The sequence below is a fragment of the Pelecanus crispus genome, chromosome 5, assembly GCF_030463565.1.
Source record: "Pelecanus crispus isolate bPelCri1 chromosome 5, bPelCri1.pri, whole genome shotgun sequence".
In the NCBI taxonomy this organism is placed as follows: Eukaryota; Metazoa; Chordata; class Aves; order Pelecaniformes; family Pelecanidae; genus Pelecanus; species Pelecanus crispus.
Window position 1 is genome coordinate 31477067 of NC_134647.1, and position 17724 is coordinate 31494790.

At 41.6% G+C, this 17724-nt stretch overlaps 1 protein-coding gene across 1 annotated transcript; it reads left to right on the forward strand.

Annotated features, from left to right (window-relative positions):
- Window positions 1-1070: 1070 nt before the first annotated feature.
- TMEM237 (transmembrane protein 237) lies at window positions 1071-17037 on the forward strand. Its single transcript, XM_075711364.1, has 13 exons — window positions 1071-1100; window positions 3603-3634; window positions 4610-4620; window positions 5162-5218; window positions 7372-7485; window positions 7983-8097; window positions 8860-9020; window positions 9667-9790; window positions 10851-11042; window positions 13057-13130; window positions 13622-13715; window positions 14963-15084; window positions 16970-17037. Exons 1-13 carry the CDS (start codon window positions 1071-1073, stop codon window positions 17035-17037), a joined length of 1194 nt encoding a protein of 397 aa, XP_075567479.1.
- Window positions 17038-17724: the final 687 nt, after the last annotated feature.

Genomic DNA, 17724 nt, shown 5'->3' on the forward strand with positions numbered 1-17724 from the left:
CAAAAAAGGAAACATTGTGAGCTCTCAATTACAGGAATAAAGAAAAATCTATTTTGTTGCATGTATCTGCATAATTTACTTGTACATAGCTACGGAAAATTCCTTTCCTTTTCTTTTTATTATGGTCATTCTAGTACCGGGGTACCTGTACATTCTGGAAGCCTTACTGACAAATGGTAAGTCAGTGTGCAGTCCAGAGCATGCTCTTCTAGCATGCTGTCTTTGAGCAAAGAGTGTTATTTATGAAGGTACCGGTTTGCTGCTTAGCCTTTTTATCTTTTAAGGCAGGAGCGGAGTGGTGGTGTCACAACAAAAATTACTCTAGAAACTAGAGTTATCTTCACAATACATGTAGCCCGTCTTTTCTTTCGTTCCATCAACTCAAGTGAGCAAAAACTGACAGAACGTGGATTTACCAGAGAGGGAAGTACAGTCTGAAGCCCCTTTTCGTATTGGTTTGCTCTACGGTAGCGTGCTCCTCGCCATCAAATGGTGCAATGCTAGTGGCAAAAGCAATCTAAACAGTCTAGAAGGAGATTATTCAAATTATTCAAGTATTACATTGCAGCTACCACCCTGCCTGCTTGTTCTAGAGTCAGGCCTAGTATTCCTTGTCTCTCCCGTGCTACCTCTAAACCAGAGCCCCAACATGTCACTGGTGGGGGGTATGTGCGGGTGGAGGGTGACACTGGTGCCAGTTCTGCGCTGCTGGTCCATGACCAGCTCCCCGCTTCTGCTGCCTAGTCCAGCCTTGGTCCACTCTCTGTTCTTGCCTAGTTTTCATTTATTTCCTACTTTTTTTTTTTTTTTTTCCCCCGCCTTTCCATTTACCGCGTATAGCTTCATTTTGCAAGCTGTGTCCGTGGCTACAAGCTGAAGCAGGCTGGGAGCCGCCTCTTCCCGCCACTTTTTCCCGCTTGCTTTTCCTCAAGCCGCTGCCGGAGCCGCCGGCGGGGGGGGGGGGGGGGGGGGGGAGGGGGGAGGTGGCCGCTCCCCCCCGGGGGCGGAAGCGAGCGCCGGCTCCTCCCCGCGCCGCCCGGGAGACCGGTGGCGGCGGCGGCGGGCGCGGCATGGCGGAGCCGCGGGCGGGCCCCGGCGGGGTGAGGGCGCGGCGGTGCCGGGGCGGGCGGGGGCGGCTCTGGCGGGGGGCGGGCGGCAAGGTGCCGGCGGCCGCGGCAGCTGCGAGCACCGGCGGCGGCGGGAGCTTGGTCGGCCCCGAGCGGCGTTGCTGAAGGGCTGTACCGGGGCTGTCGGCGGCAGCAGGACGCGGGAGCGGGGCGCCCTGGCAGCGCGGCTCCTGCGCCCCCGCTCCGGCGGGGAGGCGGCGGCGCCCGCCCTGCTGCTGCCCGGGGTCGGCGGGGGTACGGGCCGCTGCGCCGCCCCTTCTGCTCATCCTTTGCTGGGGGCGCCAGCAAGGATTTCCTCCGTTGTTTTCATGTTTTCATCGACGTGTATCCTCTCAGGAAAAGATGTGCGCGAAGCTTTAAATCTGTAAAGACTGGTTAAGTGTTCTTAAACCTTCGAGCTCGTGCGTGACTGCCCCCTCAGTGCCACACCCGAGGTCTGGTGTGGCAGCTTCATTCACCGCGCTCGGGGAGTGAATTCATCCACTTGCGGCTGCTTCGTCCGGGGCCCGCGTACGAGCGAAGGCATTTTCTGCTCTGCATCCCTGAATGGACACCCAGGGGGCTGGGGTTTGGTTTTTTACCCCGCGTGAGAGTTGCCGGCGGTGTCCCACCGCCCCGCGGCCTGGCTCACGCGTGCGACCGGGGGGGGGGGGGGGGGGGGTTCACTGGGGCAGCGGCTGCCTGGTTTGTGGGGGTCCCTTGGCTGCGGGGGCACCCAGCAGCTCTTCTGTCAGAAACGAAATGTCCCTGGCAGCCTGTGCCCGAACTCACCCTTTCTGCGGAGTTTGGAGTGAGGTCCTTCAGGCTCTGAGAAATTGGAAACTAGTAAGAGTAAAGCTCGTATTTGTATGGCAGAGTTGGGGAGCTCGTACAGATGGGACAGATGAGTATTCACTGCCTGCTTGCATGTGATTTCCTTTGTTGCAAGGAATAAATGATACAGAAATTAATTTGCTTTTCAGTAGTTTCGTTGAAGGCAACAAAATAGGTACTACAGAACACAGACATGCTACTGCACGGGCAGTGAATGCTGTATAAAAGCTTTTTTTTTCAGTTTTTAGGGTTTTTTAGGGTTTTGTTTTTTAGAGTATCAACTATCCACTATGCTAAATAATTACTGCCACAGGAATGTACGAAAAAGTAAAAGTAATGAGCTCTGACCTTTATCAATACTTTTTTCTCCCTTACGGTGCACCTGTATGGTGTCACCTGTCCTGACCCGTTTTCTGGATGCAGCTCAGGGTGTGCTGTTCTCTACCTGTGTAAATGACATTTGCTGTCAGTCTTCAGTATGGCCAAAATCCAGGTGAGAGATGTGAGGCCTAATCCTGCAAACCCTTCCCTGGTTCCTCAGTTTCTCTCTGTTTGAGGTAAACCAAACTAAGTAAAACTTGCTCACTGGAGCCTGTACCAGCTATATGGAGTTAACAGGTTTTTCGGTGCAGGTAACATTTGCTGCCACAGAACAAAGTGCCGTTGTTTCAAACGGGAGTAGTGCTGGGTCCTAACCCAGGGGCAGCAAGGTTCACGTCCAGCTAATCCTGGCTGCTGGAAGCTTATTTTTAGTTCAGAATTAGCTGAGGTTCAGCATGAGCAGCGCGAGGGAGTGGAGAACGGTTCACAGTGCCTCTTTCAGGGAACAGCTTCAAATGATATGGGAAAGAAACAAGTGGTAAGTTTGTGGATCCTTGAGTCTTACCAGTCTTACAGCCTTTCTTATTTCTGATACCAGCTGAATTTTTGCAGAGTGGGAAATATTTATTCCTGTATACTTTTCCAATGTAATTATATAATACAAAATCTGAAAGTAAACTGCCTTTCTTTGTCTAGATGAGAGAAAGTGCAAGAGCTCAGTTTCAGATTGTTAACGGGAGATACTTATTTTTAGATTTTAGTTGTGTTTGACCTGCTGGTAAATATTTTCAAAATTATACAAAAATTAATGTTTTATCATATTTTAAAGTACTTTTCATAAATGAGCTTATTTCCTTTTTATTGCTTTTACTTAATATTGTTCTGAATTTACAGTTTCATTAGTAGAAAATACTCAGCTCATGCTATATACTGTGCAACCATACTGAACGGATGAATTATTGCAGCATTTTGATATTTAACTAGGACGACTGGTAAGCTTTCCAAGCAAAGCAGTACCTTATGTGAAAAGTAAAAATTATTGAAGTGAAGTTGAAATGCAAGCTGCGCCTCGCACACAGCTGTTAGGCATGTGTCCCTAATGCAGCGCCCGTCAGAAGTCTGGCAAAAGCACGTTATTCCTGTGTCGTGCCGAGCACTTTGATGTAACTTCTCCATCAGGAGTCTCTCGCTATCTAAGAGGCATATGAAGCAAAACATACCCAGCGTGGTCTGACCATATGTGGAAATAGCTGTTCTCTGTGAAGTGGTTTAACAGGCCCTCAGAAGAGACGTGGTTTCAGACTTACAGAGGTTGACTTTTGTCCCTGTCTTGTCTTTCAGTGCCCACCTCGTGCCCTCCCTCCAGTGCCAAGGTAAGATCAGTTCATTCCATAGAATTGATCATGATTCTGCACTGCAGTGTTCTTAAAAGTAACGAAATTGAGAGAAATAAGTTTAATAAGCATCTGAATAGTTATAAGAGCTTTAAAAATATTTGCTTTTCATGCTAATTTATTGTCCCAGAACCCCTTACAAGGAATGCAGAGCATTTTGAAGTTTTACAGAGGCCAAGAAATTTTACATTACCTCAGTTTTAATACTCGGAGAGAGAAACCCTTTAAAAAGTTTCAGACAAACAGTTACTTTGGTTTTATTAACGTCTACTTTAGTTTTATGGATGTCCCTCTTTTCAGTCTCTTCTTCTTCCCTCTTTGTTTTTTTCCAGTTCTTTAGTCTATTTGAACCACAAATCCTTCTGAATTCAGGAATTTCTGAAATTAGACCAGATATTCTTGAATAGGGATATAGGTGTGTACCAGTTTGACATAATGTGGGGTGAAATTTGGGCTTTTTTTTTCAGTGCCCTAGTGAGCAGTGTGGGAGGAAGGGCAATTATATAGTTCTTATTACATGGTACTTCAGAATTCCTTCAAAGTACCTAAAAGCAAACGTGACGGTCATGATTGATGACATAATGATAGTGTGTTTTTAATAACATGTGTGCTCAAATGTTTCGTAACTTTTGTTGGTTCGTTACATATCAGGCAGTAAGACAAGTTTTAATTAGCCAGGTGATTAAAGCTTTTAATCTCATCCACAGCTAGCCAATCGAGAAACTGTGCGTAGTCACTAAGAAATTGTTCGGTCTGGATGATTGCTTCGTACCCTTAACCCTGTTGTACACAACTGCTCGTAAAGAGAACTAGGAGTGGGGATAAGGAAATGAATCACAAAAGCAGCAGTGTGAATTTCAGTGTTGTGAATTGTGATTGATTGAAAACTAACTTTCTTCTCATCTTTGTTCCTTGTACACTGCTCTTCAACACCTTTTCTCCTTAAATGTGAAGTGGACACCAAGGTGAGTTATTCTGGCATTATGGAGAATTATAAACATTGGTAGTTCCTTTTGGTGTCACTCTATCCTCTCTTTAAAGATAGGGCCTTATGCTTTTCCTGAATGCAGGCTGATTATTTAAACTGCATGGATACCTGTGCTGCTGTTGCTAGAACTGTCTGTTGTTTTCCTTTGTTCTCTTTACTGTTTGCTATTTCCGTATCGAATCAGGGTAACGGGAATGTTGTCACTGTGCTCTAAACAAAAAGTTTATTCTTCAGAGCATTATTCAGAGTATTTCAGTTTTTCACCTAACACATGTGCATGTGCGTATTTAGCCCCTGTTGCACTTAAGACAGATTTCCTATCCTGTTTTCCTGCCGTCTCCTGTACTCCTTCTGCTTGTGTGAATTGGTGAATTGTCATCTTACCTGTAACAGGTGGAGGATGTCTTCACTTGGAAAAAGGAATCCCTTTCTTAACTAACAAGTCGAGTGGCTGTTGAAAAAGGGAAATGGAGGTTTCTCCATGCTGTGCACTTATACTTCTGTTTTATGTCCTGCAGATGAAATTCCACTCAGTCGTCCCAAAAAAAGGAAGCCCAAAGGAAAGACTCCGTTAGGTAAGGTCCTGCCAAGACTGGACACTGTGTTTGTAATCCTGGGTGAGACCTGTGCTGTAGCCAAGCTCCTGACAGATACACGGTTTTCAGTCTTGTACTCTATTTTTTAATAGTGTTCTCAGCTCATTTATTACAACTGATTTTGTTTTGAAGGACTGCAATCTTTTTCCCCACAGTGGTGTCGTTTTAGAGCAAGTCTGTAATGCTAACTGAAGTAACTTGTTCCATCCTCTGCTTTTTCTCCCTAGATCCATTCCTGGTACTGCTAATACAGCATGTCTTGATACTTGTCCTGGTTTCGGCTGGGATAGAGTTAATTTTCTTCCTAGTAGCAGGCACAGTGCTGTGTTTTGGATTTAGGATGAGAAGAATGTTGATAACACGCTGATGTTTTTAGTTGTTGCTAGGTACTGCTTATGCTAGTCAAGGACTTTTCAGCTTCCCATGCTCTGCCAGGTGCACAACAAACTGGGAGGGGGCACAGCCAGAATAGTTGATCCAAACTGGCCAAAGGGCTATTCCATACCATATGACGTCATGCTCAGTACATAAACTGGGGGGGGTTGGCCGGGGAGCAGCGATCGCTGCTCGGGAACTGTCTGGGTATCGGTCGGTGAGTGGTGAGCAATTGCATTGTGCATCACTTGCTTTGTATATTATTATTATTATTATCATCATTATTATATTGTTATTATTATCATTACTATTTTACTTTATTTCAATTATTAAACTGTTCTTATCTCACCCCAGGAGTTTTTCTCACTCCTCCAATTCTCTCCCCCATCCCATCGGGGTAGGGGGAGTGAGTGAGCGGCTGTGTGGTGCTTAGTTGTTGGCTGGGGCTAAACCACGACAATACTGAACATTATTATGTTGAATGTGTTCAGTGCTTGAATTTTTGAATGAACTAGGATAAAACACATTTAACAAATTGGCTCAATTTCAGTCCTTGGCCAAATAAAGTCACAAGTTAATCATTCCATTACCATCAAAGAGTTAAGAGCCTAAAGTATGACTAACACCAGAGCTTTGTATTTTTACAAGAAGTGGATCTGCAGAACAAACATGTCACTTTAAGCAAGATTACAAGTCTGATCTATTTTGATAAAGCAGAATGTGTTGATAGAATCTAGTGGATTTCTGTAAACCAGTTGACTTGGGACTGTATGATGCTTTGATAAGTAAGCGTCCTTTGTTTGCTTAAAAGAGTGTATAATTGAGGGCTCACTGAAAGACCTTTAAATGCAACAAGTAGAGCTGTTGCTAGCAGGGTTTCCCAAGGATCAAGTTTTGTTTACTGTTGTTTTCAGTGAGCTGAATGAAGGTGCAAAGTACACCTTGGCTTTGGCCATTACTTTGTTGGTTAATTTTGCATTTTAGCACAGAAAACCTTTCTAAAAGGTGGGAAAACCTGTGCTTGAGCTGAAAACAAGGATAGATTCAGTTGTTAGCATAAAAATTGCAGTACCTGAAAGAGCTATAAAAAGGCAGATGTGATGTAAAATGGAGAAGTAGCTTTGTCTTTCTACTTTCATGCAAATTGATGCTACTGCTGCTAGAATATTTGATGAATTCATCTTAACTTCTCATGGAAATGTAGTTCTTCTGAAGTGTCGTTATTAATCTCTCAGACTGGAGTAAGCATCCTTCAGTGTTGTTTTATTCTGCTCCTCCTTTATTCTTGTGTTTGTTTAGCATTTCAATTTCCTTTTGATATTACACGATTTTGCCTTAGCACGTATCTGTGTGAATCAACTTGTAACAAACCGTTAATTTTTCTTGTCCCTTGCATTATGATCTTCGCATGTAGAAAGGAAAAATACAGAGGTATAGTTGTTTCCTGTGGTAGATTCCTTTCAGTCAGTCCTCTGTTGTATGCCCAAATGGGAATTGTGCTGCTGCTTGGATACTTAAATTTCCTCCTGGGCATGAACCTGTCAGGGTGAAAGGCGTATTGTTAGTTATCACCTTGTATACTCTTACTTACCACATCTGTTTCCTAGTTCTTAATTTCCTAGCCAATATGTTTTCATCTCAGCTGTAAGCTGGGCAAATACAGACGTTCTGTACAATGTGGCAAATGGCAGCTTTTTCTTGCCTGTTTCTCAGCGGCTCTGAATTAAGGTTGCTGGATCTTTTCATCTGGTTTTCAGATGGCATTGTCCAAGCAGCTGTTCGTCGGCAGTCTGAAAGCAGTGAGCCCCTAACTCCTGAACTTCATGATGTCCCTCCTCAGAGGAAACGCAAGAAGAAGAAAATACCTACCGGTATGTGAAATGTAGCTTGGAAAGAGCACTGAACAAAACACAGAAATATGATTGGCCAACTTGTATTTTGGCTTAAAACATTTCAAATCATGTGCTTTTGTACTTAAAACAGCTGAAAGTAATCTCTGAGTGAATGGTAGCTTAGAGTTTCAGTTTCTGGTTTCAGATTCCATAGAGTACAAACCCTCGTGCAAATAATGGCAATACAGTTTTGGAAGTGATAAAATAGATCCTTTATATCATTCAAAGCTCAGAAGAGCATCACTTTTTTGTCACTGTGTTTATATAATAACTATTCATATATTTAAGTGAATCATAGAATGCTTTGGGCTGGAAGGGACCTTGAGAGGTCATCTAGCCCAACCCCCCTGCAGTGAGCAGGGATTGAACCCGTGACCTGGGCATTATTAATACCACGCTCTAACCTACTGAGCTGAATGTATTTCCATTTTTATGAAAGCTGTGAAACTTTCATGTGGTTTATTTTAAATCTTCAGATTCTGAGACGTCTTTTACCCAGCAAAATGTTGCATCCTTATTTCAGAATGGAAGTGGCATGGATATCCCTGAAGCTGAAGAAACAGTGATCCGCAAACAGAGAAAAAGAACAAAGTGAGACAAAACTAGTATAGCTCATAATTTGGAATAACTCTGATAGTGAATGTGGCTGAGTAGCATTTTACATTGTCACATTAGAAGCATGTAAGATCTTGAAGCCCACGATACCATTCAGCCTGTGCAATAAATAGTATGTGTGCAGTTCTTTCCAGGGTTAAGATCTAGCTTTCTTCACTTGTTTGTTTTATGCATACCTGCATGCGTTACAGTTCTGAATACATTGACATGAGCTTAATATTTCAGTCACATGCATGAAAAAATTAGAATGTGTAACTGCTTTCTTTCATTCTTACTACCTTTTTTTTAATTTTATGAGAAACTTCACTGCTTTCTCATCCTTTTTATTTGCCTTTTCTTCAAGAACTATGCCTTTAAATCATTTTAGTCACCTTTCTACCAAAAGCATCCACTTTCTTGGCCTTGTATTTAGTTTCTATGTTTTTTTTCTAATTGTTAATCTCTTGATATGTATTTCTTCCCACCTTATTCTTTTGACACAAGAATATGACTTTAAATAGAATGACTTTAAATAGAAAGAGAAAACGCAAAATCAACATTAGCCTTATGGTTTTAGTTAACTAACTCCATTAGAACTTTAGTCCTTAAAATTATAAATGGAGGTAATATTATACAGGTCAGTAGCCTCATCGGTTCTTATCAGTCAAGTTAGACATGTTAAATGTTCATAGGAGCCTTCAGCTTTTACATTTTACTTCCTGTTCTTTGTCTGCCCCATTGTATGTTCTGTGCTTGTAGGAAACCTCGGCCAGCTGAAACACACTGTTCCAATGAGCTGGAAGTGGAGGAGGAAGACATCATTGAAGATGAGCACAGAAAGAGCCCAGATCAGCAGCCTGTGTTTGCTGCTCCCACTGGAATTAGCCAGCCTGTTAGCAAAGTGTTTGTTGAAAAAAATCGTAAGTACATCTAGTGATTTAAGTAATGGAAGGACAGTTTTGCAACTAAAGGAAGCATTATTGTATTGAAAATCCAAATACTGCACTATTGGGAAGAATTAAAGAAAAATAAGTTTTCCGGCACAAAAATTGTTTGGAAATGAATATATGTTACAATTTTCCAACCATGAATGTTAGTGTTGCTGTGCTGGCATGCTTGGTTGAATTTTTGAATTCCGTGGTGTGGATGAAAAAGGCTGTTTGGTAGTACCCAACTGAGCTTATTTGACCTAATACTGTCACAGTACCTTGAGAAGAAAGTATCATTTACTATATTGCAAAAAATCTTTCAAGTGAAGTTTTTTGTGAGTTGGTCTTTTGTTGGTGGTTTGTTTTTTGGTTGTTTTTTTTTTAACCAGGGGACACTGAGTAATTACCCCAAGTGCTTTGCACATTCTTAAATCCATAGCCTGACCCACCAGGGTGCATCACACTGACAGAGGCATCCTGATATGAATGCAGGCTGACAAAGGGCAGGAAGTGGGGAGAAAAAATTTTCTGATGGAACTTCTGACACTTACAGCTTTTTAACACTAATAAGTATTTATGTAGAAAAGATGATGGAAGGTAACAGTACTCTCTAAAACTAATTTCCTCATCCTTTCAGGGCGTTTTCAGGCAGCTGACCGTGCAGAATTGATTAAAACCACTGAAAATATCAATGTACTTATGGATGTGAAAGCTTCGTGGACTACCAGAGATGTCGCCCTCTCAGTCCACCGAAGTTTCAGGTGAAAGATAAACGTTTCAATAAGCAGAATTAATAAGCAGAAACGAATTAATAAGCAGAAACATTTAAATAAGCAGAAATCAGGGTTGGGTTTTTTTCTTCCTGAAAGTTAACACCTTTTCTCTATCATTGTGATGTATCTTTATTTCTTTTGGATATTCCTAATAAATAGTGGTTCGGGATGCAACAGGTATAAAGTTCCTCAGTCCTCTAGCTTTGGGTATTTGTTGTCAAGAATATCTATTTCTAGTCTAGACATCACGTCTGAAATGCAACTTAAAAAAAGAATAACTAAGGAAGTCATATTGCAAATATTCAGACAAAATCTGAATAGCAAGACATTGATCTGATAACAAAAATACTGAAGACCTACAGAAAAAATGTGTTACAAAATGAGATTCACCCATCAGCTATAATATGACCACAGTGAAAATACCTGAATTCAGATAATTCTCAAAGAAAAATCCTGGTTGGTGGAAAAAAAGGGAGGAGTGAAATTGGACTGGGGCATAAGCTTGCACACAATAGCAAAATATTTATTTATTTTTAATATGTGGCCACGTTGTGATACAGAATGGGGAGATGACAGACATTTTCTTCCCTGGTGTGTTGTATCTGGAAGCCTGTGCTTCCTTCTCAGCTTTTTCTTAGCAAGGAAGATAATGAAAAGACTGACTCAAGGACAAGCTTAAGAGCGTTGTGTAAGTGTAAGGGGTAGTGGTCTTGGGAAGCAACAGGCAAAATGGGAGAATGCACCAAGTGAAATTATTTGATTCTGGTAGCAGTAATAAAGTGAAGTAGCGATAGGATCAGGCAAAACATCTAATTTTTCTTTGGTGAGTGTTCAGGTACTGATGCAGTCCATCAAAGGAGGAAGCAGAAGTCCCATTGCTTAGAATTTTTAAAACTAGATCAGAAAAAGCATTCAGAAACAATCTGTGGAAGGCTGGGATCCTCTCATGGCAGCAGGGTTGAACAGATGGATTCATAGGCCTTTTCTGTCTGTAGTGCTTCGCTAATTCAAGGTGTTAAACTTGTCCAATGTTCTTTTCTCCATTCAGGGTGATCGGACTGTTTACCCATGGCTTCCTTGCTGGGTATGCTGTATGGAACATCATTGTTATCTACATTTTGGCAGGAAATCAACTTTCCACGGTTTCTAACCTGCTCCAGCAGTATAAGACACTAGCATACCCAGCTCAAAGTTTGTTCTATTTGTTGCTGTCTATCAGTACGGTCTCAGCCTTTGACAGGTAAAATATGTATTTGAAAGGTGTACATAATTTGTGTGCAGTAATTTGTGTCCTTTCTCCTTCTTCCAGCATGTTTTGATCTGCTGTTGATGATTTAATGTGATATACTTAAGAGAATGATTTTTACACATGGCTGGCTATACAGATCAAGGGTGTACTTGCGCATTCAGACCTTTGTTACTCATTTCTGTCCGTTGCCTGCAGCCTTGCTTCAATGTGCTGGTGCTGTTTGTGTGATCATGAGGTGAACCAGATAGGAGACTTGACCTGTTTTTTTGGGTGGAGAGGGGTGGTGGAGAGTAACCAGTGTTTCTATCAGGTTACGTTTCATGTGAATCCATTCCCCAGTCAGGTTTGCAACATGGCTGTGTAAGCAGTTTTCCCATCTTAGCTGGTGTTTCTGTATTACAGCTTAATAGAATCATAGAATCATAGAATCATTCAGGTTGGAAAAGACCTTTAAGATCATCCAGTCAAACCGTTAACCTAACATTACCAAGTCCACCACTAAACCAATTAAGGGTAGAGTAGCAATTTCATGTTTTCTGGCTTGGTGGCTGGATTGTTTTTTAATGAAAGTAAAACCTAGAAATCATTAAGGTTGGAAAGGATCTCTAAGATCATCACTCCAGCCATCAATCCAACATCACCATGCCCACTAAACCATGTCCCAAAGTGCCATGTCCACCTGTGTTTTGAACACTTCCAGGAATGGTGACTCCACCACCTCTCTGGGCAGCCTGTTCCAATGCTTGACTACCCTTTCCATGACGTTTTTCCTGATATCCAATCTAAACCTCCTCTGATGCAGCTTGAGCCCATTTCCTCTTGTCGTATCGCTAACTACTTGGGAGAAGAGACCAACACCCTCCTCACTACAACCTCCTTTCAGGTAGTTGTAGAGAGCGATAAGGTCTCCCCTCAGCCTCCTCTTCTCCAGGCTAAACAATCCCAGTTCCCTCAGCCACTCCTCATAAGGCCTGTGCTCTAGACCCTTCACCTGCTTTGTTGCCCTTCTCTGAACACGCTCCAGCACCTCCATGTCTTTCTTGTACTGAGGGGCCCAAAGCTGGACACAGTATTCCAGGTGTGGCCTCAGCAGTGCTGAGTACAGGGGAGCAATCACTTCCCTGCTCCTGCTGGCCACACTATTCCTGAAACAAGCCCGGATGCTGTTGGCCTTCTTGGCCACCTGGGCACACTGCTGGCTCATGTTCAGACAGCACCCCCAGGTCCTTTTTGGCCAGGCACCTTTCCAGCCACTCTTCCCCAAGCCTGTAGCATTGCATGGGGTTGTTGTGACCGAAGTGCAGGACCCAGCACTTGGCCTTGTTGAACCTCATACAATTGGCCTCAGCCCATCAATCCAGCCTGTCCAGATCCCTCTGCAGGGCCATCCTACCCTTGAGTAGATTGACACTCCCACCCAGTTTGGTGTCATCTGCAAGCAAGATGTGGGATTGAACAGAAAGAGGAGCAAAAAAGACCGTAAATGGAGCAGATCCATAGATGTTTCTTTTAGTAACAGGTAATTTCCACGGCAGCATGGTAAGCCAGGGGAGAAGTCTGTTCTATGGAAAAAATAGTGACTTTTTTTTTTTTTTTTTTCAGTGAGTGGTGGCAGGGAGGAGGCCCAAGTTATTCTTAATTCCTTCTGTTAGTGTAAGCCATGTGAGCCGTTATATTAGCATAACTTGGTTGGTTGCTGTGGACACTGAAATGAATGGTAAGGATTAGAGAGGGGACAGATGTCTCCACATTTTCCCCGTTCCAGAAGGGACTGCAGTGTGAAAGCTACAAACTTCATGGAACATCCTCCTTAGTTTCAATCTTTCTTGGATTTGGCATAATGAGGATCATTGCCTGTGTGTGGAATATAGTTGTGTATTAAGGCACTGTAACAGAGGCAGCAAAAAGGTACCTTGCAAAAAGTAAGAGAACAAAAGAATACTGGTAGAGAAACAATAATATTATCTTATTGGGCTGTGTTAATGACTCTTGTTTTTGTAATCAGGATTGATTTGGCGAAAGCATCTGTTGCACTGAGGGGCTTTCTTACCCTAGACCCAGCGGCAGTAGCCTCTTTCCGTAAGTATTCTGAAGCGGATAGGAAGTTGTCCAGAAAAGGCAGTAAATGGAGAAATCATACATACTGTTTTCACTGAAATCTTCCTCCCTGGTTATTTTCTGCTTTAGAATAAGTGGCTTGCTAAGTAGTTGAAAATAGCATTCAAAGGTTATGAACATTTTGCTACGTATTTTTTAAAAAGCATTTGCAATAATGCAGTAAAGCATTAGTGGGGCTATTAGTGAGATAGTTCTTTTCCCACTTCTGAATACAGAACCTAGCAAAAACCAGAATCACAAGATGACACCTTTGATGTAGCTGATCAGTTGCAAAAGTGCAGAAATTGCATTTTGATGGGTCGGGAATGTTGGAGAAGAGAGAATGAATTAAAGGAAATTATCATGGGTGGTAGTGGAGTGAAAGGGAAGAAAAAGTAGTGATAATAATCATGTCACAATGAGACAGCATTTTTGGGGTTTATATCTGACACTACAAATTCCATGTCTTCCAGTGTACTTTGCTGCTCTTATCCTATCCTTAAGCCAGCAGATGACATGTGACAGAATTAATCTCTACACACCACCTTCGGAAAATGGCAGCATCTGGTAGGAAACTTAAGAAATCAGTTCTGCAAATTATAACATAGTCCACTTAGGAACCTTAGTCAAAACTGGTGGATTGAAAAGGTCATACAGCACACATAAGAAGGTATTAATGAAGGATTTCATTACTAAACCTGCCTTTGTCTGAGCTTGTCCTGAATCTTTGATAATTTCACTGAAAAATGAGAACTCAAGGATGGGTTCAGTCATGTTGGTCGCAAATCCATTATACCTCAAAGAAGAGCCTCTTGGAATGATGCTGAAGATGTCATCTGGCAGGAACCTTAAGAATCTCTTTTACTGGAGAAATGAGATCGTACTGCGCTAACCCCTTTGTGTTCAAGGGCAGAACATTCTGTAGAGATTCAAGACTGTTTTTGAAGGAGATGGTCTAGTCTGTCCAAGAAATTAATGTCATGGTATTACGAAGAAGTGGTATGTCTGCCACAGGGTGCAAGGGCTTAGCAGACACAGCTGGCATTAAATACAAAGCATTGTTTCAGGCTAGGAGATCCCATCCAAAACTGTTACTTTCTGAAGTAGATATTGAATGGACTTAAACTCTAGTAGCACGAGTTTTTAAAGTAGACCAGGAGAAGTAGAACAAAAGCATTTACATGAAAATTTGCTGGTTTGGGCAGTTAGATTTTTTTTTTTCCCTCTTTTTTTAGGGCTTCTATAAATGTTTGTTGTTTATTAAAAAGCCTAGATTCTAGTAACAAAACCACAACCTGCTGCTGTTATGACAGTAAGAAAAGTGTCAGCTAACTTAAATCATAACCTTCTTAAAGCCCTATCTCATGCACCCCACAGCATCTGTACACAAGTCCTTGCACTGGCTTCCAGACAGACTTCACTGACTTGCTGTTCACTTGCCTTGCTGCCTCATGAGGAAGTGCTCAAAAATAAGATTGACTGATGACATTGTGCAGTGTCTTTCACCACAGTAAAATTTGACCGTGCGTTTTGATTTTTATTTTCCATCTCTTGGCCTAGAAAAGGGATTTGCTGTTGAAATCTAGAAGTGGACATTCTCTATGGGATAATGGGGTTTCTTAGCCGAGTTGCTGTCTTTGGTAGTCGCCCTCTTTACCAGGCCTTTGCAAGCCAAGACCATTAGGATGGTACAAGTAGTTCTGTTTTCACATCTGGCTTAGCAAGCTTGTTTTTATGATACTCTGTTGAAATTATTATTGTAACCTGTATGTACCAGTGAACCCCTGACCGATGGGTTGATGTGCTTTTCCCAGGACGGCAGGTACAGAGGAAGAAATTGTCCAGCCATGGATTGTGGTGAATCTGGTAGTGTCTATTCTAGTTGGGGCAAGCTGGATCTTCTTGTCTTACCGACCAGAGCTAGACCACAGTGAAGGTAGGAAACATTAATAGGCAGAATGTTGTTTGTTCAGGCTTTTATCTGCTGTGCTCTGTGTTTGGTGTTCAAGAGTAGTCCTGAGAAATTTTGTGGCTGAGGAAGAAACAAGTATCTCCTAGCAACTTTGCAAAACAAGTGCTTCTTAGGATGCTGGTGTCTGGTTTTGGACTTGTAAAGAAAAAACAGTAATTTAAAAAGGAGAGAAAAGCCTTGTTTTTCCTGGCTGAAGCAATGTGAATTTTGAAACACGAGAGAGTGTGTGTCTTTTCTTCATTGAAGGGAAAAATAATTTTTACTTTAACAGCATTTTGAATATTTTAAATGTATTTATTCTGTTTGTGTTTTAGAAAATTTCCTGTGGTTATCAACGTTCCTTTTGCAAATGCTGAATGTGTTTCGAATTCAGTATTATTTTCAATAGAACATTGCAGTAGTTTTGGCAACTCCTGAGCTTTGAAAAGTCGTATTTCAGGACAGGACTTCAAATGAGGACTGCTTGTGTTGTTGCAGGCTGGAGGAGGGGGCAAGCAAGTCATCCCCTTTTCTTAGGAGAAGCTTTGCTAGAGACTGTCCTTTTGTTGTTCCACCTGGGATCCAAAAGGTGTATCATAACTCAGCTTTCCTATCAAGTGCATGCAGCCTGTGACTTGAAGCTATGCTGTACATAAAACTCATATAACTTTCAACTTACAAGTCAACAGGTATCCAAAGAGCATCATGAGTCGAAGCACAGATTTGTGTGTGGGAGGCTGAAGAAGAGTTAACATGCTTCTTCAGAGTCCTTCAGAATTTTAATGTACAGATTTCTGTATTACAGCTGGCCCCAGTTACTCTGCTTATTTCTAATAACTCAGTGAGTTGAAAAAAAAAGCTAGGTGGCAGCCTTTACAATCTCTGAAAGTAAAATTTATAATAGATGTTTAAATTGCATTTAAAAGCCATTTTTTACACAATAAAGACTTATTCGAGGAAGCCAGTGGTAGGATTTAAATTGGATTTTGATGAGCTTTTTTGATATTTATATGTGCCTACTGAGATTAGAAAACCTGCTTCAGAAATGTCAAGAGAGAAATTCTGTTACGACTTATTCCAAATAGTTGAGAAAGTTTAGTCTACTAAGGATGAGGTAGCAAAAACACGTGCATCTCAAACTTGAGTGGATAAACCACGTTGCTGCATGTACAGATTGTGTAACTTTACTATGTTGAGAAATTGTTGGCAAACGCAGCCTGGTCTATATGCTGAATGTGCTGTTAGCAAGACTGAAAGTATACCTACGCTGAGGGTGCAGTATAGATACATAAGGGAACCCAGATATGAGAAGCAGCACAGAGCTCCACAGGGGCTACCTCATCATTAGAGTGCACAGCCGAATTTCTCTGCAGGGAGCTCTTCACTGCTGACCTTAGGCTGTCTCCGGTGCCTGAGCTGCCGTGGTGATAGCTAGCTGTGAGCAGTATCATTCATGATTCTTTCTGTCCCAGGTTCTGGTGTTGCTAACTTACACTGTGATACATAGAGCGGATATATCCATAAATGAACAGGTCTCTAAACAGAAATCTTTCTTCTTGAGTCTGACACTCTCAGAACTTTAATAATCCCTCAATCTACTTTCAGATTTCTCCTTCAGTGTCCAGGTTGAATGCAGGATGATACTATATGTGATCAGCTGCTAACATCATCGCTAATTCTGTTAATTTGGGGGGGCAACAATAGTTTTCTCAAGACAGTGGTGGCCTTTGACATTGCTAAGTTGTTGATATTATGATTGGGAAGAAAAGCAGGAGGCTTGGGGAAATGCCAGAGCACTTTTCAGGAATAATGAAATCATATTCAGGTGAAACTTTTAAAAGAAAACATAATTCGTTTCTTTCTCTTTTAGAAATGATGTTTCATGCTGAAATTGAGGAATTTCCTCAGGGAGATATCATACCCAGAGTCCAGCCATAGTGTGGAACGAGCATCTGCAAATACTGTAGCTGTGACTGATGGCTCAACATGTTGTGTATTATAGCCATGTATTATAACTGTCTTAAAGAAAAAAAAGTATTTTTATATTGTATATATTTGATTTTCATCTTTTTATGTATGCTACAATTTCCAAATGTGATTGAAAACTTTTATACTTTTGCTTTTTATTTTACAAAGTAGATTAATACATAAAGGCAAGCTGGTTTTGTAAACATTGCTACCTATGTAGCCAAAGAAACTAGATGGATGCAGAAGATGAGGTATTCAGTGCTTTTTTGACTGCTGTACAACAGCCTGCTTTTGTTACTGATGCTGATAGCAGTTGGCTTACCTGATTTGGCTGAAACTCTCTAGAGATTAAAACTAATCTTATGAAGAAAGTAGTCTAAGGAAGATTATAACAAAACAGAGTTAGGAAACATAAAAATGTCAAGGTTAGCAAGCATAAAACAATCTGGGTTTAGTTGTCATAAAAAGTATTTGCTAGAATAAGGAATTGGATTGTCAAGGATTTTGTTTGATAATTCCTTAGAAGAGGACGCTTCATTTTTCTTCATCTTCATTTAGTTCTCTTGACAAAGTCCTTGATGATAACAAATTCTTTCAAGTTGATGTAGACACAAGAAACAGAAGTTCTAATGTTGCAACAGTTTGGTCAGCCAATGA

Coding starts and splice junctions, on each gene's coding strand:
- TMEM237 (XM_075711364.1), top strand. CDS start 1,071: ATGGCGGAGCCGCGGGCGGGCCCCGGCGGG. Junction 1,101..3,602: donor CGCGGGCGGGCCCCGGCGGG/GTGAGGGCGCGG, acceptor CTTGTCTTTCAG/TGCCCACCTCGTGCCCTCCC. Junction 7,486..7,982: donor GAAGAAGAAAATACCTACCG/GTATGTGAAATG, acceptor TTAAATCTTCAG/ATTCTGAGACGTCTTTTACC.